Consider the following 21,125-nt stretch of genomic DNA (forward strand, 5'->3'; position numbering starts at 1 on the left):
AAGACATGGGGAAACCGAAACACTTCCTTGGCATTGAAATAGACTCTGATGAAGGGGGAATGTTCATGCATCAAACTGCCTACACTAAGGATATTCTGTATCAGTCTGCTATGCTCGACTGTAACTCAATGCCAACCCCTCTGCCTCAACGTATCGATGTCTTCAACTCTGCATAGTGACAATCTCTCGGCGGTATATCTGAGTACAAACCCTGCACTTCACAGTCGGAGTAAACACTTCGACACCGACTACCACTACATCAGAGAACAGGTCGCGCTTGGTCTTATTGAAACTCAGCACATTCCGGCGAAGCTTCAGATAGCAGATATATTCACCAAACCCATGTCTCGTCGTCTGTTCTTGGAGCTCCGTCACCGTACACAAGTTTGAGGGGGAATGTAGAACAGAAGCATATGGGCCTCGATGATATTCAAGCCCAAGAAGAAATGAAAGGAGAGAGAGGCCCAGTGTGTGATCAACACTCTGCTTCTGAAAACAGAGCACTTACGACAATGAGAAGTACGGCAAAGATAAAGGAGAAGACGACAATGCTGACCACGCCAGCTACGCATGTTCATAACCGTTACGCTACGCTCTTATCCCTTTGTGCTGAGTAATCACTTTACAGGCTGTTGTAATTAAGATCTAGAGAGTTCGATAGCTCTATAAACCATTGTAACCTCGAAAACTGAATATCCGGACGCGTTATGGTAAGGTACTGCAGTTTGCCAGCCAGACTTCGAAAATAGGTGGGTTAAGGGAAGAGAGCAGAGTTGAAGACATCGATACGTTGAGGCAGAGGGGTTGGCATTGGGTTACAGTCGAGCATAGCAGACTGATACAGAATATCCTTAGTGTCGGCAGTTTGATGCATGAACATTCCCCCTTTATCAGAGTCTATTTCAATGCCAAGGAAGTGTTTTGGTTTTCCCATGTCTTTCATAGCAAATCTCGAGTTTAGAGCAGTAAGAATTTCTTGAACGAGATCGTCATGACTACCAACCAGAAGAATATCGTCAACATATAGGAGCAGCACCAACGCTTCTGTTTGTGATGAAATGTGAACAAGGACGGGTCAGACTTGCTACAGGTGAACCCAAAGTCTATGAGGAAGTTGCTTATCGTATCAAACCAGGCCTTTGGGGCTTATTTGAGACCATACAGAGCTTTGGTAAGTCTGCAAACATGGTTTGGCCTCTGAGGATCTTCAAATCCAGGCGGTTTATACATGTAGACAGGCTCAGAGAGTTCACCATGTAGGAATGCACTAGACACATCAAGCTGCCTTATGAACCATCCTTTCGCAATAGCCACCTCAAGCACAAGCCGAATTGTTGCAGTTCTAACGACTGGGCTAAATGTTTCAAGGTAGTCGACACCCTCTTCCTGCTGAAATCCCTTCGCTACCAACCGTGCTTTTAAGGATATGACTGTGCCATCAGGACCAATCTTCACTGTAAACACCCACCGACTACTGACAATGTTCATGTCCTCTGTTATAGGAACAAGTTCCCATGTGTTGAGGAGATGTATCTTCGTCATCTCATCCATTACAGACCCATTCCACCCAGGATGCTTCATGGCTTCATCAATATTTTTAGGAATTGCTGTAGAGTACTTTGGGGCCAAGAGAGCATAGCGAGTGTTTGGTTTGAGAATTCCAGCTTTCCTACGAGTCTGCATTGGATGAGTGTTTTTGACTGGTTGAGGCGGAGCTTCCTGTTGAACAACTGGTGGCTCTATATTCACCAGAGCAGCCTCTTGAGGAACAGGCTGTGGCTTTATGATCACAGGAGGAGCATGTGAAGCTACTGCCGTTGTAGGAGGAGATAATGCTCGTGTGATCTGCTCTGACGGAGCCTTGTTGTCCATTGAAGTTGCTCTCTGCCATGCTTGAAGTATAGGAGTCTTGTATCGAGGCACTAGACTTTTGTACTGATCTTTGAATGGGAAACATTCCTCATCAAAGACAGCACTTCGAGTGATATAAACCTTTCCAGTGGGAGGATACAGACACCTATATCCTTTATATTGTGGAGAGTAACCCAAGAAGGAATGAAAGGAGAGAGAGGCCCAGTGTGTGATCAACACTCTGCTTCTGTTCTACAGCTGTCACCAATCCCGCCAAACATTGTTCATGACCAGAGAATCAATGATGGGGAAGATGGAATCAATACAAAGAAGGGTCTATAAAAAAGGAGAGAAGCGAGAAGAAGAAGAACATGAAGATAGGGAGAGAAATAGCTATTGTCGATGAGTTAATCATTTTGATGACATGTTCGTTTTTCTTGTATGTCTTCTCTTTCGACATCTGTTTTGAACACTTCAAAAAACAAAAATTTTGACCCCTAAACACTATTTACCGATTGATTAAATATTTTTAAATTCGATAACCAGATTTAGGATTCAACATGTCCTTTCACAACAAAAAAAAACTAGTTATATTGGCAATGACTAATGCAAAATTAGCACTTGGATCCTCCATGTCTTCCCAGAGGCAGACCCAGTAAAACCCAAATGGAGTCACTTGACACCACAAATATGGTCAAATAAATAAAACTGTATGAGAATACCAAAAAAATCTGTAGCAGAGTTGGTTACTCTGAACCTTTTGACACCCCAAAAACCAGGGTTCAAACCCATTGACACCTCTTTTCCTTAATATTTTGAAAGTCATATATATATATATGTGAATCCACTAAAATTAATCTCTGTGTCCGCCACTATGTCTTCCACCGTAATATTTCCTACACATATTAAAATTTATATTAAATTTTATTTATATATGAATAATTTTTTGTGATTGTCTTTTTTATAATTTTGGACCAATAAAAATCTAATAAATGAAATTGAATTTTTTGAAGTTTGCAATTAATTATAAAAAATAGATCTTTTATTTCTTCCTCTTGAACATGTAACTCTTTGCCACCATTTAATTATTTGAACCGAACTTTGAAGATAAAACAATTAATATAAAAGATTATGCATATATGAACCGTACCTACTTTGACTAAGTACAACGCAACACGCAACACACAACGCCAGGAGGTTCATGACCAGCCCAAACTACTCTATTTATAACATCTGGTAAAATTCGGTATTAGCTTGCAGCACAATTATCCACAACGGCATTGATTACTCAACTGATTCAAAGCGAAGATGGCATTCAGGTTGAGTTAGTTAGTAACTGATTTAAGTTTAAATATATTTTTCCTCACAAGAATGACCTTACTAGTGGATGGGTTGTAAAATAAATTCAATCACTAATAAAAAATTAGTCCCTACCACGTTTTTCCCACGGATCTATAGTTTCTACCACTTGTTCATAGCCGTGAAACAAAATATAAGTACATGGAGAGACAAGCACGTGCTTAAGTCAAAGATTAATATTTTTTTCTTGAGAAAGTAGTCGAAGATTAATATATGTTGACTCAAATGGCAAATGAATTAGTTACAAAATGTCATAAAAGAATTGAAGGTCTAATTAGGAGAATAAAAATATAATAAATAAAACAAGACATGAATTTATATGTAACTGGAGATCGAATTATATACAAAATAAGTATGAATTTAATTAATATTTGTAAAGTAATACAAATTGTAACTTTTGAACGTGGCTTTCGGCTGTTATGTTTACACTTACCTAAGTATGAATTAGAATAATATAAGATTTACACCCGTGCCAAATCTTGTAGCTCATTTGGGTAGAGGACTGGATTTAAGGCAAGAGGAGGATAAATAAGTAGATAAAAATGCTTTAAAACAAAAGAGTAGAGGAAAAATGTGAAATGAGTTACACAAGTTTACGAATCATTATCCTAATTCTTATCTAATCAAGTTTCATATAATTTAGCCAAAAAAAAGGTTTCGTATCACAAAAAGAGAAGTTATGTCAAATACCGCCAAGATTTAAACACTTGCGTGTGCAGTGATCACATAATTGACTTACAAAAGTATGCCGCCTGTGAACTACTCCGCAGTCGACACTTTAACAAAAAGAAGGTAGGCGTCAAACATGATATAAGTGCTGTTCGTTTGGTTGCCGCAGCTACCTGCGGCTGCGGCTGCGGCAATTTTAAAAAAAAAATGTGTTCGTTTGGTTGACGCATGAAGCTGCGTCTGACGCCGCGTCTGGACGCCGCGTCCTGCGGCTGACGCCGATAAAACCCGCGGTCGCGACATAAATCATGCGGCCAGTAATGTAATTTACTCTTTTACCCTTAATATGTTTCAGTATTTACAAAAATACCTAACCCTAGATTGACGCAGCCGCACTTCTTGATCTCCTTTCATCGAACAGATAGAGGAGCAGGATGGCGTTATGTTCAACAGCTTATGTATGAATCTGATCAGCAGTGCTATGATATTCTTCGGATGCATCAGAGAACTTTTAAAGCTTTGTGTAAGTTGCTAACTGAGCAATATGGATTGAAAGAGTCTCACAACGTCTACCTTGAGGAATCTGTTGCAATGTTTCTTGAGGTTGTTGGTCAAGACAAGACTAAGCGGGTTATTGCTTCAAGGTATCAAAGATCATTGGATACGGTACAAAGGAAGCTTGATGATGTCTTATGTGCTCTTCTCAAGTTTGCAGCAGATACACTAAGACCACAAGAAGGCGAGTTTGAAAGAGTAAGTCCTGTTGTGAGGAATGATCGTCAGTATTGGCCTCATTTCAAAGATTGTGTCGGAGCACTTGATGGAACGCATGTCCCGGTTCGTCCTCCAAGTCAGAATGCAGAAGCATATAATGGTAGAAAAGGAGTTACAATGAATGTTCTCGCCATATGTAACTTCGATATGAAGTTCATATATGCATATGTCGGAGTACCTGGTAGAGCACATGATTCAAAGGTCTTGACTCATTGTGCGAGGAATGAGGCTTCTTTCCCACATCCTCCTCCTGGAAAGTACTACCTAGTTGATTCCGGATACTCGACCAGGACAGGGTATCTTGGTCCGCATCGTAATATGCGATATCATATTCCTCAATTTCAGAGAGGAGGACCACCAGTTAGTGCACGAGAGCTGTTTAACAAAAGGCATTCAAGTCTGCGATCATACATTGAGAGGACATTTGGAGTATGGAAAGCAAAATGGAGGATTTTGGACCGTAAGCATCCAAAGTATGGTCTGGTCAAGTGGATTAAGTTGGTGACAGCGACGATGGCATTACACAACTTCATACGTGATTCACATCGGGATGATCAAGATTTTTTAGAATGGGAAAATGTTGATGTTGGAGTAGAAGAAGCTCATGATGGTGATGAAGAAGAAGAAGAAGAAGAAGAAGGTGATGATGATGATGGTGGTGGACATATTGAATATGAACCGAGAGGTGATACAGCAATGGAGGCTTTGCGTGATAACATCACAAATGGATTTGGTAGAGGTCGTTTACCATATTAAATCATGTTTTAGTTAATGATTTGATTTTTTTTTAAGACTTGCTGTAATATTTTTTTTATCAACCAACTTAATTTCATGTTTCTTTTATCTGTAAAACATATTTGCCTTATTTGTTTGAAATGATAATTCCGAAAATTAAATGTATGATTTTATCATATTTACTTCAATATAATTTTTTTTAATATGATTTGATGTATTATTTTTATTTTTATTTAGCTTATAATTTATGACATCAAATATTTTTATATTTTTATATTTGACCAAAAAATTATTACCAATTAAACATAATATTCTTATGGATGTAAATATATTTAAACTACATTTTATTTATTTAAAATACAATTTTACAAATTTTTAAAAATAAAATATGAATAAATGAAAATAGTCGCAGCGTCAATCAAACGAACAATCCAAAACAGCGTCATGCGGCTGCGTCATGCGGCTGCGTCAATTTCCTGCGTCTTCGAAACGAACAACAATCAGCGTCGGCGTCGGCGTCGGCGTCAGCGTCAGCGGCAACCAAACGAACATCAGATAAATGAGTTTGACGCAGCCGCTGACGCCGACGCCGACGCCGACGCTGACGCTGAAACCGGCGGCAACCAAACGAACAGGGCTATAGTATATCGAAGGTAGGCGTCAAACACCATAGTATATCGTAGGTAGGCTTGGTGGACTAATAAATAATCAAACATATATAAGTCAATAAAAATAAAAATAATGAAATATGAGTACTATTTGAAGGAAAGAATCTGCAAAATCTATTCTATAAAACTGAAGTACAATTAAGAAATAATCCTTAATTTACCTTAATATTTACCAACTTATGCCACTGCATTTAAAACAAATTAATTCTATTTAAAAATACTTTACAAATAAAATTACAAGATATGACACTATCATTTAATTATCTTATTACCTTAATTATATTTTTGAGATCTTCTTAGAATCTTGATTTTTAATGTGTTTAACAGTAATTGAAATAGTAACCTACAAATATGTAACAACTTCCAAAAAAAAAGACCATGTAAAATTCGCCTAAACAAATAAACAGTCAATAATCATTTAACATTCAATCAATCAACTATATTAAAGCATAAAAATAGTTATTTCAAACAATACACGAACATAATATATTTCCAAAACAATCTAAAATAATAGCTTTCACTTTTAAGAGTTTTTTTCTTTTTAATTTAAATACATATTATATTTGAAAAAATAAATAATAACTGAAACTGAAATATTTGTTAAGAAGAGAAAATTCTAAAATTAACTATAACTATAACTATATCTTCTGTAGATTTTTTGTTCCATTGATTTGAAAAAAAATATTTTTATTGATAAAAGACATATTAAACTAATGTTATTGCCTACTTACTTTTTGAAAATATGAAATGCATTCATTTAAACTACAAAAATATTAAATAAAATATTAAACTATATAATATATGCAAATTTAAATATAATTATAAAGACATATTAATAAAATTACATACTATCATCATCTATACCAAAATGAAACTATAAAATATGTGATTTTTTTACTTTCCACATGGATATTTGAATACAATGTAAAATATTAAAAAGAAAATAAATTAAAATATCATTTGCATTCAGAATGGGTTTAAATTAGTAAGCTATATAAAATATCTCAAAAGTTATATATATAAGTATACACTATCTAATTAAAATAAACTCTAATTTTGTTAAAAATAATACCGCGCTTTATAAGCGCGGGTTAAAATCTAGTGCTTATTAATAACAACTAGTAGAAAATTCGGGACAAGTATTAAACTAAAAAGAAAAAAAGGAGTGTTTTTTTATCCCTCGTTAAATTAAATACAAAACTCCAAAAAAAAATACTGAAGCTGCACAAATATAAAAATAGAAACAACATGTTCCACGTGAGATAATTAAAAAGAAGCTGTGATCTGTCTGTCTTAAGATACCGCCGTCATAAAACCCGTGTTCTGTCTCCACCGTCTCTCCCGTGCCCCCTCTCTTTCCTTATATATATAAACTTATATTTGTCAATCCAGACATAATATCATCACCATCATCATTAATCCTAGTTCTTACAACTCACGAAGATGGAGAAAAACTGCGACTTGGAACTTCGTCTTTTTCCAACTTCTTCTTGTATTACCGATTCAGATAACTCGTAAGTCCCTCTCTCTCCCTCTCTCTATTTATTGAGACTCAGTATATGAAATTCAGTTCATATAAATGAATCTCATAAATTTCACATTTAATTGGTTTGCAGTGTGGTAGAATCAAGAAGCTCTGGAAATTCATTACCAAAAGAAGAAGAAACTCAGAGATTAACAATTTTCTACAATGGAAAAATGTGTGTTTATTCAGATGTTACTCCTCATCAGGTATATACATGTAAGACATTTATCTTATGATTATACTGAGTAAGCAATGAATTTTACTAACCATTAGTGTCTTTGATGATTATATGCAGGCTAAATCGATAATATCGATGGCGAGCAGAGAAATGGAAGAGAGGTCATCTTCAAACGGGTCGGATCCTCGAAACAGCTCGACCCGATTAAATCAATATCAACAACAGCTTCCAATTCCAAAGGCTTCTATGAAAAGATCTCTCCAAAGTTTTCTTCAGAAACGGCAAATTCGACTTCAAGCCACTTCACCTTACCATCAGCATTCACGACGATAGTGTTTTTAATTTTATTTGACATTTTTAGCAGTCCTATTTTTAATTTTATTATGTTTCTTAAGTGTTTGATATTGATTAGGGATGTCTCCCAGTGCACACTCTCACACACATATTAATCCCAAATTCGTTTTTTGATTCTGATTTTACATTGGTAAATCTTTTTGTTAACCTTGATAATATATATGAACATTACATTAACTCAGCGGTGGATCTAAAAATAACTTTAATCCATAACAAAATTAAAAAATAGATATATATTGATATATTTAAACTTGAAGAATATCGTCTGGAATCTTTTGGTTAGAGCCTGGCTCGTATATAAAGTCCAGATGATTACCATCAATCCCCATAAGCGTGAAACATGCTGCTTTTCCGACACAGTCTCTAGCTGAAAGATGATCCAGCATGTCATTCACTTATCACACTTGGTTGGTATGTACGTTTGTTCAGTTCTTGGCTTCTGGCTGAGACATGGAATACCAAAGGAACATGTAATCTTTAATGTGTCTAACATGTCCATATGTGTTGTTAGAAATTAAATAGACATAATGACCTCAGTTACTAGCAAGAATAAAAAGAGCCTCTAAATTCAAAGTTGGAAGTTCTGCACTAACCATTTCATGTTGGATTCCTGTTCGTGATAGAACCCGTTCAACAGAAGAACTCACTCAAATATGAGCCAACCAGTACGTGAACCTGAAGGTTCAAAGAATGAACAAGTGATGGCTTCTTAGAGCAGGACCAAAGCCTCCTAGAACTGATCGAGGCTGCCCTCCAAGCTGCATCCACAAAACCGACTGTTTCCGGGAGGATGTCAGAAGGCTCTCTCTAGTACATGCGGATGTTTCACTTGATGGAGGTGAGATCAGATTTTTTCTTTCTAGATGTCCACAAGATGAAGTAAATATTAGAGTCAAGCCCAAGAAGTTATTCAAGCCCATGAGCTCATTTGAGACTGAAACTTCAAAGATGCTTTTTTTTATCTTTCTCCTTTGAAACTTAAGTTTTGAGTTTGCTTTTCATAAAGAGAAGAAAGAGCTGCTCTACGGCAGCAAAGGTTCATTACAGTGTCATTACACATAAATATATGAAATCTGTCTTGCTTAAACCCTATGTACAATGAGCTAATAGGCTTGAATAACTTCTTGGGCTTGACTCTCTCATAGTAAATTCATGTTCTCCATTTCAACTTTGTTTCGCCATAATATTCCACATCCCAAGGTTTCAGTTCGTTTACCCTCAATCTTTGCGTTTAAGGTGTAGAGATCACGTGTCACAAAAAAAAAAGGTGTAGAGATCACTAGTCTCATCGGTTTCTCTTCTTATCGATAAACCTGATTATCTTTTCTTTCCAGAAGAAAGTCGTCTTGGCTCTAATTCATCCACAGTAAAGAACAGAATCCTTTCTTGTTTCAGTTTCTTTACTCCCAATCTCTCTTGGGAAATATTTTTCTCTCAAATCATTGACAATCATTCTGGGACTAACTCAATCATAAAAAAGTAGGCATGACCTAGTTTCTGCTTAGCATCGAAATGTTGGCAACTTCATATGATAAGTTCTAATCATCACAAGTCACAACTGTGTTTCATCCTCTTGAAGAAAAAGAGCTCAAGGCATCTTTGCTTAATTAATAGCTTGGAAATGCATCCAGTGATGATAAGCATAGTCAGGATTTGGAGTTTCAAGTAGGCACTATGGGAACGTGGCTTGCAGGTTACGTCTCCTAAGATACACCATGTCTCTCAACTCAAACGAGTCGCTGGTAACGATCAGTTGGTTACAGCTTTACCTCCTTATGTACACACATCAGGAAAACTTATCCGACCTGTCAAGACTTTATTTTGAAACTCCAATTATAGGTCGGGCCTGGATGGTTAAACATAATGTCTTAGCTAGATGGTGATTTAGTATAATTGTTTGGTTAGAGAGATTGTTTGGTGACAAACTAATAAATGTTTTAGCAGTAGTGCGTAAAAACGAATTAGGTAAGTTGTGTATGTATTTGAGGTAATATATATTTATAGAACAACTTATCCACTAATCACATAAATAAATATTTATTCCATTTGGGGGAACAGAGATGATCAGGACTTAGCTCTTAGCAAGTCGATACATAGTTAAAACAGAAGCAACCCCGTCGTAGCAGCACTAGCTTGAAGATGGAGGAAACCAGGGAGCCCAAAGATTGTTCAGTGTACCTTTGGGAACCTGAAAACTAGAGGCCGTTCTGGTGATTATCTTAAACACATACGGCAGTGCCTATAAAATAGATGGAGTTTGGTCTGAGTGCAGGGAAAGAGCTTGCCGCAAAAAAAAAGGCTACGCTCTTTGAAACGAAAATGCATATATCTCCAATGTCATCAGTGTAACACATGAATCTTCTCTCCTCCTCTCTAAACACCCTATCTGCTGCGTTTCATAGGAGATTTTTCTCGAATCTGAACATCCCTTGACGTTTTGTATGTAAGAACCAAACGATCAACGGTTCATCAAGAATGTGTATTCCATTCATATGGTTACTACTAACAATAAAATATACCAAATTTGAGTTTTATATATATGAGTTATATGGTTCCAAAATGTACCAATATTTTTTTTCCCGTTTACAAAACAATAACAGTAAGTTACCATATAGTTCTAATTTGGTATTATGCACGTTGGCAACCGATCAATTTTAGCTAACTCACAGACTTTAAAAACTGAGAAAATGAATGTGCTGAGACCATGCGCGCATGTGTACCTCAGTTTGCAAAATATTTGGTATCAGCTGTTGCTAGAAAAATATTTTGCACCGACAATTTTGTTTTCATTTTAACTCGAACTATCCCGACTACTCGTTCAATATTTATTACATAATGAAGTTTCACTATGACAGACGAAAATGAAATGGCGAATGAAGGATGGATAACAACGAGTCACGTGCTGTGGGAAAGTGGAACATAACACCACCAAGTGCACAGACAATAAATGCAGCTTGTTCTGCTGTTTCAACTAGCTCATTCGAGAATCATCTTTATTGACAAAGATTTATTGGTTCATATATAATCATCTATATGCATTTAGTGATGTTTTATTAGCAAGTAATCACGTTAAGACCAATCGAACTTTAGAACTTAACAAATCAATTAAAATACGAGTGGCTTTTCTTCAAAGACAAAGCTACAAACTCTTGAGTTATACTAAAAAGGTTATGAGCAGCTCCATTAGAGTTTCTGTATGGATATCTGAAGTTTAAAAGAAAATGAAAATATGTGAAAATTAAGAAAGAGAACGTTAAAGTTTCTGAGAGCATCATTAATCCTAAAATTGTTTTAAGTGGAGTGTTTTAAAAAAAAATTTATTTTTTTTCCTAAAAAAATTAAAAAAAAACAATCGCAGACCACCACATGTGAGTGGGACCTGCGAACAATGCAAGCAATCCTAAAATTGTTTTAAGTGGAGTGTTTTAAAAAAAATTATTTTTTTTCTTAAAAAAAATTAAAAAAAAACAATCACAGACCACCACATGTCAGTGGGACCTGCGAACAATGCAAGCAACAACGGTTTGAAACGTTTAATTAGACGCTGCTTCTTCTTCCTTTTCTTTTTTTTGATTAAAAAATCAATGAGTATTTTTTTTAAACACTTGGACTAAGAGCATCCTTAATGGGATAAGTGGGGAGATATAGCTTAGATGTGAAAAATTAACAAAATAATGTAAGAGGTGAAGTTTAGTAATAATTAGTGGATAAGTGGGAGGATATAGAATTTGTATCTTAATAATTATATAATTTAATAATGTTAAAACATATAATAATTTTTAAAACATTAAAAATAATTTTTAAATTGAAAACATAAAAAAGTAATACTAAATTTTATTTGAAAATAAAAAGATACCCAATATACAATTTCAAATTATTATGAAAAAAAAAAGATAGAAGCAGTAGCACAAACATGTTGGCCTGTCTGATGTTTTGGGTAATTGGCCGAACTCTCCTCTTTCCCCCTGAAAAACTGTCTTGTTCAAGAAGAGAAGAAGCAGTAGCACAAACATGTTCATATTTCTGCAGAAAAAAAAAAAAGTGGAGATGAATGATATGATATTTACCACATACAGCAAGACTCAGAGAGTCTAAAAAAATCATTTTCTTTAGTTTTTTCAGGCAAAGCAGAGAACTTTAACTCGCATTATCTATAGCAGGACCTGTATAATCGAATTCAAGGAGGAAGATGAGTGTGTACCTTCTCGAAGGGGCCAAGAATCCGAACAAGTTATCTATCTCAAGACTGACAAGTTCAGGGCTCCTTTCTCCTTTAATCGATTGTTTCTCAGTATCAGGTTCAGGGCTCCTCTCCTCTTTAATCGTTTGTTTCTCAGAATCAACCTGTAAAATTACAAAAAAAAAAGATATTCCACATTCAGAGCAGTACTAAAGAACGAGGGGAGTCATCTCCCACATGAAAACTAGAGGTTATAAGAACCAAAGAAGCAAAGGATAAGAAGAGAACCTCCATAGCCAAAGGCTCTGCTGCAGGAGATGCAAGCTTTTCCATTAACAAAAACAAAACAAAACAAAACAACATTAATCAGTAATCAAGCTCATCTATTCGTGGTAAATAGCAAGGAAATAAACCAAACAAAAAGAAACGCAAAACATGAGAATTGCAAAGAAAGATACTGATAAGCAAGACAAATAACTTGGTTCAAATCAGAGTTGGTTAGAATCAAGATAAAGCCTATGTAGCAAACACTTAGCATCCCATCATATTTGCCTAACCAATACTTGCTAGAAAAACAGTTAACTGAAGAAAGAGAGAGATATTAAATCATATTTGCTTACTTTCGGACTAGGAGGAGCAGAGTCAGGCCCAGGGCTACTATCTCTTTTAATTGGTTCTTTCTCAGAATCAACCTGTAAAATTGCAAAAAAAAATAAACCACGGAGTTTATCCTCGATGCAGAGTCGTAAGGGTTTATTATGTAATCGAATTCAAGATCCGCTAAGCAAACTAGCTGCAAAATTAGAAGAGTTTGATGCAGAGTCAGTGACTCCTGTGTTATTAATTTTAGCTTATCGACTCAGTGACTCCTCTGAACTTAGTCTAAACTCAGAAACACACTACAGGATATACTCCATTAGGACGAGTCAATGCACTAATAACATGAACCTAACATTCCAAAAGCTGAAACTTTCTCAATTACAATCCTGTGGCAAAGCACAAAGCCTCTAACTTTAGGTTTGGTTTTTTCTAGAAATTGAGAATCAGATCGAATTAAAACCTCGTAGACGATGATTTCGACAAGAGCGATGAGGGAGAAGAAGGATATAAGGCATGCCCAAATATCTCCCATCTTCCTCCTTCCTTCTCCTTACGATCTATTCCCCCTGGTGTTTCTTGTTCTTCTCCAACTTAACTTCGATTAGGACAACAAGTTAGTAGTGGGCGAGATTCGATGAGGTGAGATTGAGAAAAGTAAGTGTGGTTGGTGGGATCAGTGGAGAGATAGAGAAGATGAAAGTGATGATGAGGTGAGATTGAGGAAGACGAAGAAAAGAGGAAAAGAAGAAAATTAAGCCACGTCACTTTAGAAACTATCTCAAAACACTTCTTGCCTAATAACCCAAAAACACATTTCGTTTAGCTGATTGAGCAGAGTAAGGGGGAATGGGATAGGAGCCCCGGGCACCCAAACAAGAGAGAGATCTCGTCCTGCTATTGAGAGAACAGTTTTTCTTTTTTTTTCTTTTTATTATATTCTCATAAGATGTGGGGGAATATTGCAATAAAGATGCTCTAATGGTGCTCTGAGAAGAGAGCTGAAAAGATACTTTCAAATAGCAGTATATGCAGCTGGTGTCTTCTGATTGATCAAAATAGGAAAGAAGAATAAAATTAAATGCTAAACTAAATTACTATTAAAATAACATTTTTGCCACTAAAAGTTTAAGACGGAGTTCTCCACTAATGGAGCTGCTCTTAATTTTTCCAAAAAGGTCATATTAAATTATAATTTTTTTAAAAAGGTCATATTAAATAATCAAAGTTGTATTCAGTGTTTTGACCAAAAAAAAAAGTTGTATTCAGTGTAAAAAAAAACAGAGACGCCCCGGAAATATTTATTTTCCATAGTTAACATCTACTAATTGTGTTTATAGCTAGTATTTATATATATATATATATATATATATATATATATATATATATATATATATATATAGTTGAATTCCTAATCAATTGGCAATTATATATATATATATATATATATTTGAATTAATACAATTACTGTTCTATAAATTGGAATTTTAGTGCTAATATTACGAAATCTGTGAATAATTTGTAATGAATGCATGAAATTGATTTGTGGTTAGTCATCAAATGTAATGGTTGTTTATATACTAAAAAGATGATTAATGAATCCATTACTCTAAAATCCCTTTCTTATTATTTGAGGAAGACCATTTATAAACAAACCTTTCAATCATGTGTGATTAACAAGTTTGCCATTGCTTACTTGGCATCACCACAATTCACTTCACAACTTTTTTTAAAAAAACCCTCTCTTACCTAGACTTATTACATGTCATGACATTGCCTAAAACATATACTATATCTTTCATTTTATTCTTCTATATAGCATTGTGTCTTAACATTAATGGTAGAGAATATTGTATTAATTGTGTGACTGTTTCGAAAATCTATTAATGGAATATCCATAAAAGCAACATTTATCATTTGACTTAATCACATGTCTATATTATTTTTTATAGTACATCATAAAAAGTAGGCGCCGAACATATTTTATCGGAGAGTTGCATATTAGACGTATATAATATGAACCTCAGTTAGTACAATCTATATGTTTGGTGTTGCATATAGATTTCCTCATTGGATATCACCGATATTATTATGTACTCTCTGTTGAATCTTCATATATAGACTCTGTAATAATAATCACACAAGGTATGAAGATTCTACATGCTTGATCTACAAATGCAAAAATCTATTTAGTTTTTAATAAACGCCATACTGACGTAAGTCTATATATATTTTGTGAAAAAATATATATCGATATTCAGCCATTATAGAATTTAATTTATATCATAATTGAAGGATGGATTTTCTAATGGAAAATTGATTGATTTTTGCAAATCATTCTTTAGTATTTTAATGACCTGTAGTTATTGGTAAACCATAGAGTTTTTATCGACAAAAAAATTATATAAAGAAAGTTTGCCTAATCTGATTGGACAAATATTGAAAATTGGCAATCTATTCATAATTTAAGTTGATTGATTTTATAATTACATATGTCTCGGTAATTACATATTTATATAAGAAAATGTATATTTTGAATGATTCCACATCGTTCTATAACGTGTGTCAAGGAAAAATTATTAATTTGATTAGTTTATATTTACGATTCTTAGGACGATTTGATTTTTATAACACCACCTAAATATTAATTATTTAAAATATTCAAACAACTTTGATAAATATTTTATTTCTCATTTTAAATGGATAATTAGTCATTTATTGTCAAATATATTAATATTGATTGTTAGATAATATCTTTTTATTTTATTTTGTATTGTGTCTTTTTGGAATAAAATGCTTAGTTTAAATAATACTGAAATTTTATGAAAAAAATCAACACGTGCAAGAAATGGATCAATTTATAACATTCATAAGTAAAAAGAATTCCATATTAAATTTCTTGCAATCCCGAAATTTATAAACTACATTCAAAAAGGAATTCCAAATTAAATTTCTTGCAATCCCTAAATTTTTGTAAAAATAAATTTTGATTACAAAATTATCATAAATGATGACAGGCACTAAATTTGGAAATTTATATAATTTTTTCGATTAAGTTTAAGGCGAATATCATTTTTAATATGAATTTCCTTAATTTCTGCCATATGCATATAATACTTTTTATAATTATCTAAAAATCTAAAAATCTACGATTTTTATCCTAACAAAATTAATAAGATAGTCTGATATATATATAGTCACAACTGATAGAGTTTTGACTATATATCAAATTCATATTTATGTAATATTAAATTTCATTACGATTCATAAATGATACATGACATTTTTTAGGAAATATAAAATATAAAAGATTCATAATTATGTTCTTCTATAAAACTTTAGTTGGTGACATTTATTTTGAATAATATTTTTGTATTTTATGGAATACATGACATTTATTTTGGGACTGAACAATACAAATTGTTCTATATTGTTAAATAAATGTCTTATATAAAAAATTATGAGCAATCTTGAAAATTTGTAAAATCCATTCAAAAAAAGTTCATATTAATTTTCTTGCAGTCCCTTAAATTTTGCAACAATACTTTTAAATTTAAGTTTCATATGCAAATTTAAATAATATTATTCAAAGAAAAGATACATATTAAGGAAATTTAAATTTGACCGTAATTTATGCAATGTTGAAAAACAGAAAACTGATATACGCAATCATCATAACACATTTTAGTTTCGTTTAATATAAAAAAGTTACTATAAATTTATTTAAGTTCTCATAACTAATTAAAAATCATACACAAAATTTTGGGGATTTAATTTAAAAACATTATTAAACAGGTTTTTCTAAATAATTAAACAAAAATCTAACCAATTACATAAGTTCTAAATTACTTTTATAGATTTACTTTCACAAAATTTGCTTTAACTACACCTTACTAATTACACAAGTTTAAAAAAATTGAAGCTTACTTTCTATAATGTTCACAATGTCCTTCAATCATTCGTTATATAATATGTATGTAATATTTGTGACTAAAATATTTACCATTCTAATATCTATAGATTAAAAATTCTAATCTCTATTTAGTTCGTTCACTCCGCGCAAGGCGCGGATATCATCTAGTATATTAAATTGAAAGGAAGTACTGTTTCCTAATATAGATGTGTTCTGTGGATTATATCTTCTTCTGACAATTACATCATCTCATATGTTGTTAAGCATCATAAATTTATCTCAACATCTAAGATACGTGTGCTAGCCTAAGGATATTGTAGATCCATATATGCTATAAATTTCTTCTATGAACAATTGTATATTGAAATTGGGCTGATCTCGTGCAATAATTAGGCGGCAATGCAGAGCCGTGTTTACCATGTATTAAAAAGGATATTTGTCTTAGGCCTCCAATTTTACGAAAGTTTTTAAGACTCCCAATTATACAAAGTGAGATGTATCATAGCGGTTTGTTTTTGAGTATCAAAAGCTATTGTTATTAATCCACATTCGGATGATTCAATTCATTCTTGTTTTCTTATGTTTTTTATTTTTTGGTTGAATTCATTTTTTTACGAAAAAGATAACCATATTTTAAATAGAAAATAAATTAAAACAGAAAATGAATATATGAATTCAAAATAAATGAGAAGTAATCAGTTTAATCTTTTTGGTTTAAATCAAATGTCAATTTTCCCGTGTAGATTTTTCGAAAGACTAGAAATAAAAAAACTTAAATAATTTAAACATATTTTCACTGAATTATCGTTTTAATCGTTTGGTGACCACATTAACGTTGTTTAGTTTTCATTCAGAGTCAGTACAGTTATTTTTTTTCATTTCTTTCGTTGTTGATAATAATATAAAATTTATAGACTATGCTTTTTCGTTCTTTTATATTGTTTTGAAAACTATATTAAATATGTAATAAAATCTTTATTGAAGGATCTTAGTTTTGAAATTTGCCTTAGAGCATCAATATCCCTAGGCCTTTAAGCCATCCCTTAAGAAGAAATGGGAGAAGACCAAGAAGAATAATGGGGAAAATCCCTTATATAAGGGACAAATAAAAGTGTCCCTTAAATTACCATGACAAAAAAAAAAAAAAAAAAAGAGAGATTTAAGGGACTCTAAAAACCTTGCACGTCACTGGGCAAATGAAACTCTGGTTAGAAGTCTCGGAAGGCTGAGTATGTCTATCAAAAGACGACAGAGGTAATTAGTCTTAGCTTTCATATATCCACGTCAATCATAAAATTATAACATAAATTAAATTGAGATATTTGAGTACTTGACAAAAAAAAAAGATTATAGTAATAACTTAAAAAATGACTAAGGTGATGATAAAGAAATATTGGGCTGGAATTTACATGACTCCTAAAAGTCAATTACCAACTTGCTGATGCAGCAGCAACGCTACGTGGCAAGTGTTACAAATAGGTACTGGATCCTAAACTTGTGGTTAAGTAATAATGTTTTGTTTCAATTTATATAATGTTTTAAAACTTTTTAAATGAAACTATTAGAATATTAACTAAAATATTAAAAATAATGTGAGTTTTTTTTTGTCTTTTTTGTATAGGTAGTAAATGATTAATTACTTTTTGTTATGTTATGTGCACAAGAAAAAAATTACTTTTTGTTGGAATCAAATGGCTTTAAGAAAAATAATATTTTTTAACTTGTGTGTTTATCTTAAAACATCATATAAAAAAGCATAGGAGTATTTTGAATGTTTGTTTTAAACTCTTGTTTAAAATTTTTATAATAATATTGATACTTTGTACACAAAGTTCTTTAGAATAGTCGATAATGAGTTAATTGAAAGAACGCGACTGTAATTCTAACGTTAAAAGGAGCTAGATGCTACAATACTGGAAAAGTATATCTTTCGCTAGTTTTCGCAACTGAATTAGTTTTCTTTCTATTTATAGTTTTCAGTTTTATTCATATACTGCAACGGTATTAGTGTGTTATCGATATATTTCGTCTAAATTACATATTTAAAATTTCAGAAGGAATTACTGTCTTAAGAAACCCCTAATTTTTTGTATGACAAAAATATTTCGACTACAGCTTGCAAACTCGTGCAGTTTGAAAGGTGAAAAATAAGCCATCCTTCCCCTAGCAATCAACGTCTACAAAATATGACTTTCATGCATATATAGCTTGAGAGTGTCGGTCAAAGAAAATAGGTAGAGAACAAATAAAGTTGTAAAACCGGAAAGTAAACAAGATTTTCTGAAGAATAATCATCTTTCTAGAGATATGTAGTATGGTGCTCGGCTCTCCCCTAATTTGTCATAACTTGAAGGCTTGAAGCCAATAATAGTATATATGGACCAAATTTTAGGTAACCCAATTACAAAAATAATATAACTAATTTTAGGTCTATTTCTTCAAGTAACCGGTAAATGGAGAAAAACGACGATATAGCTGATAGTGTTGTTGTCTAGTGATATGATGTGAGACATTAATCTGCTGTACCAATACTCGTGAATCCAGGATTGGTGCCTTGAGCAGATATGTTTCCCGAATTAATTTAGCTTGTATCTATCTTAGGCTAGCATGAGTTTATGTAGGCCGACAGATATTGTACTATACAACGTAACTTCTCAGGTAGACAAGATATCGCAGTCAATATTAATTACTAAATATGAATTGCCGGGTACCTACCAGGATGTTTCAAATCTGATTGCCCTTGAGTTTCCACGTAACTCCTATGTAAATCACCTTGACGTGACTAATCTTGAATCGTGTCAAGTAACATTAATAATATAATTAGTTTACAAAAGAACATTAATAATATAATGTATAATCCAAGGGCATTTTCGACATTCACAATTCAGATCATAAACCTTATATAAGGGCTAACACCTCAACAGATCTAAACAACCACACAACTATTAATCTCTCAGTTCCTCTTTCTCACAGCTGAAAAATGACAGGAGTTCCCTCGTACATGATCCAGAACCCTAAATTCGAACCTTACAAGCCCCAAAAAAGATATTATTATTCTTCTTCGTTGCTCTCCATCCTCTTATCCATCTTCACTTACGTTTTGATCTTTTACGTTTTCGAAGTATCTCCTTCGTCAATCTTCAAAGACACAAAGGTTTTGTTCTTCATCTCCAACACTCTCATCCTCATCATCGCTGCAGATTATGGCGCTTTCACTGGTAAGGAGAGGCCGGACTTCTACGGTGAATATACCGTGGCTGCTGCAGCGATGAGAGGCCGTGCAGATCATAACTATTCTCCAGTTCCTGACTTCACATATAGAGAAAACTCTAAACAGGAAAACTCTGGCCATGCTAAAATCAAAATCACTAAAGATGTCGTGGAATACAAGCAAGAAGAGCCGATGTTAAAAGGGATAGTCAGTGTTTCTTCACCTCCTGAGAAAATAATACGGGAGGTGAGTGAGGAGAAGCCGAGAGACGATGTGGCTATCAAGAAAGACAAACCAGTTTGTGAGCAAACAGTTGCTAATAAAGAATCTTGCAAGACAAGAAACCATGTGTACCGTAGATCTTACGAACGAACTAAATCAGATAAACCGCAACGGGTGAAGACAGCCAAACGTAGAAGCTATCGTCGAAGCGAATCGGATAGCTCGAAATGGATGGTTGTTCCGGAGAAATGGGAGAACGTTGAAGACGAATCTGAAGAGTTCTCAAAGATGTCGAACGAGGAGTTGAACAAGAGAGTCGAAGAGTTCATACAAAGGTTCAATAAACAGATCAGATTACAGTCACGGGTTTCTTCTACATGATCTGAATTGCTCATAGTATATAAAGTTAGTAAAGAATTCTTATTTTCTTTTTGTTGTTAGAGTTCTTTTTTTTTTTGTTAATACTTCGTTATCGGATGACTTTTTGGCAGTCGTCGGTGTAAACAAGTATAAGACATTGAAAAGCATAATAGTTACTGATATAAATTACATGTAACTATAATTGCTTAATGTCTATAAAACATTGTAATCTATCTTATTAAAACAGAAACATTCTATTGGACCTAACATTTATTTTGTAAGTTTTTAAATTAAATACGCATTTATACTTTATAGTTAAACTTACATTAAACCATTAATGTTTCTTTCTTTATACTACTATCTATGTTTCCAAACAATATATTTATTTTTTATACTACTATCAATGTTTCCAAACAATATATTTTTTATACTATTATCAATGTTTCCAAACAATACAATAATTTATCTTAGTTATGTTATATCTATCATTTTCTTTTTAAAATTTTGTAGAAACATCATAATCTCATAA

At 33.2% G+C, this 21,125-nt stretch overlaps 4 protein-coding genes across 4 annotated transcripts; 3 read left to right on the forward strand and 1 right to left on the reverse strand.

Moving 5' to 3' along the window:
- The first annotated feature begins 4,335 nt into the window (after positions 1-4,335).
- Positions 4,336-5,409, forward strand: LOC108832926 (protein ALP1-like). The gene is made up of 2 exons (XM_056989743.1): positions 4,336-5,263; positions 5,348-5,409. Exons 1-2 carry the CDS (start codon positions 4,336-4,338, stop codon positions 5,407-5,409), a joined length of 990 nt encoding a protein of 329 aa, XP_056845723.1.
- A 2,001-nt stretch (positions 5,410-7,410) lies between these two features.
- On the forward strand, positions 7,411-8,294 carry LOC108852884 (protein TIFY 5A). Its single transcript, XM_018626362.2, has 3 exons — positions 7,411-7,570; positions 7,673-7,787; positions 7,877-8,294. The coding sequence occupies exons 1-3, from the start codon at positions 7,500-7,502 to the stop codon at positions 8,090-8,092; spliced, it is 402 nt and encodes a 133-aa protein (XP_018481864.1). The 5' UTR covers positions 7,411-7,499; the 3' UTR covers positions 8,093-8,294.
- A 3,638-nt stretch (positions 8,295-11,932) lies between these two features.
- LOC108853446 (uncharacterized) lies at positions 11,933-13,827 on the reverse strand. The gene is made up of 5 exons (XM_057006922.1): positions 13,354-13,827; positions 12,914-12,985; positions 12,582-12,617; positions 12,315-12,457; positions 11,933-12,136 (listed from the first exon to the last, which is right to left on the reverse strand). The coding sequence occupies exons 1-5, from the start codon at positions 13,423-13,425 to the stop codon at positions 11,983-11,985; spliced, it is 477 nt and encodes a 158-aa protein (XP_056862902.1). The 5' UTR covers positions 13,426-13,827; the 3' UTR covers positions 11,933-11,982.
- A 5,913-nt stretch (positions 13,828-19,740) lies between these two features.
- On the forward strand, positions 19,741-20,668 carry LOC108856575 (uncharacterized). The gene has a single exon (XM_018630414.2). The coding sequence runs from the start codon at positions 19,784-19,786 to the stop codon at positions 20,615-20,617; it is 834 nt and encodes a 277-aa protein (XP_018485916.2). The 5' UTR covers positions 19,741-19,783; the 3' UTR covers positions 20,618-20,668.
- Positions 20,669-21,125: the final 457 nt, after the last annotated feature.

Source organism: Raphanus sativus, chromosome 1 (genome assembly GCF_000801105.2).
Source record: "Raphanus sativus cultivar WK10039 chromosome 1, ASM80110v3, whole genome shotgun sequence".
In the NCBI taxonomy this organism is placed as follows: Eukaryota; Viridiplantae; Streptophyta; class Magnoliopsida; order Brassicales; family Brassicaceae; genus Raphanus; species Raphanus sativus.

What these genes read in the sequence shown, in the direction of transcription:
- LOC108832926 (XM_056989743.1), top strand. Translation starts at nt 4,336, where the DNA reads ATGTATGAATCTGATCAGCAGTGCTATGATATTCTTCGGATGCATCAG. An exon ending in AGTAGAAGAAGCTCATGATG is followed by an intron (nt 5,264 to 5,347) that starts GTGATGAAGAAG and finishes GAGGTGATACAG; the next exon opens with CAATGGAGGCTTTGCGTGAT.
- LOC108852884 (XM_018626362.2), top strand. Translation starts at nt 7,500, where the DNA reads ATGGAGAAAAACTGCGACTTGGAACTTCGTCTTTTTCCAACTTCTTCT. An exon ending in ATTACCGATTCAGATAACTC is followed by an intron (nt 7,571 to 7,672) that starts GTAAGTCCCTCT and finishes ATTGGTTTGCAG; the next exon opens with TGTGGTAGAATCAAGAAGCT. An exon ending in CAGATGTTACTCCTCATCAG is followed by an intron (nt 7,788 to 7,876) that starts GTATATACATGT and finishes GATTATATGCAG; the next exon opens with GCTAAATCGATAATATCGAT.
- LOC108856575 (XM_018630414.2), top strand. Translation starts at nt 19,784, where the DNA reads ATGACAGGAGTTCCCTCGTACATGATCCAGAACCCTAAATTCGAACCT.
- LOC108853446 (XM_057006922.1), bottom strand. Translation starts at nt 13,425, where the DNA reads ATGGGAGATATTTGGGCATGCCTTATATCCTTCTTCTCCCTCATCGCT. An exon ending in TCGAAATCATCGTCTACGAG is followed by an intron (nt 12,986 to 13,353) that starts GTTTTAATTCGA and finishes GCAATTTTACAG; the next exon opens with GTTGATTCTGAGAAAGAACC. An exon ending in TTCTTGGCCCCTTCGAGAAG is followed by an intron (nt 12,137 to 12,314) that starts GTACACACTCAT and finishes TTTTTTCTGCAG; the next exon opens with AAATATGAACATGTTTGTGC.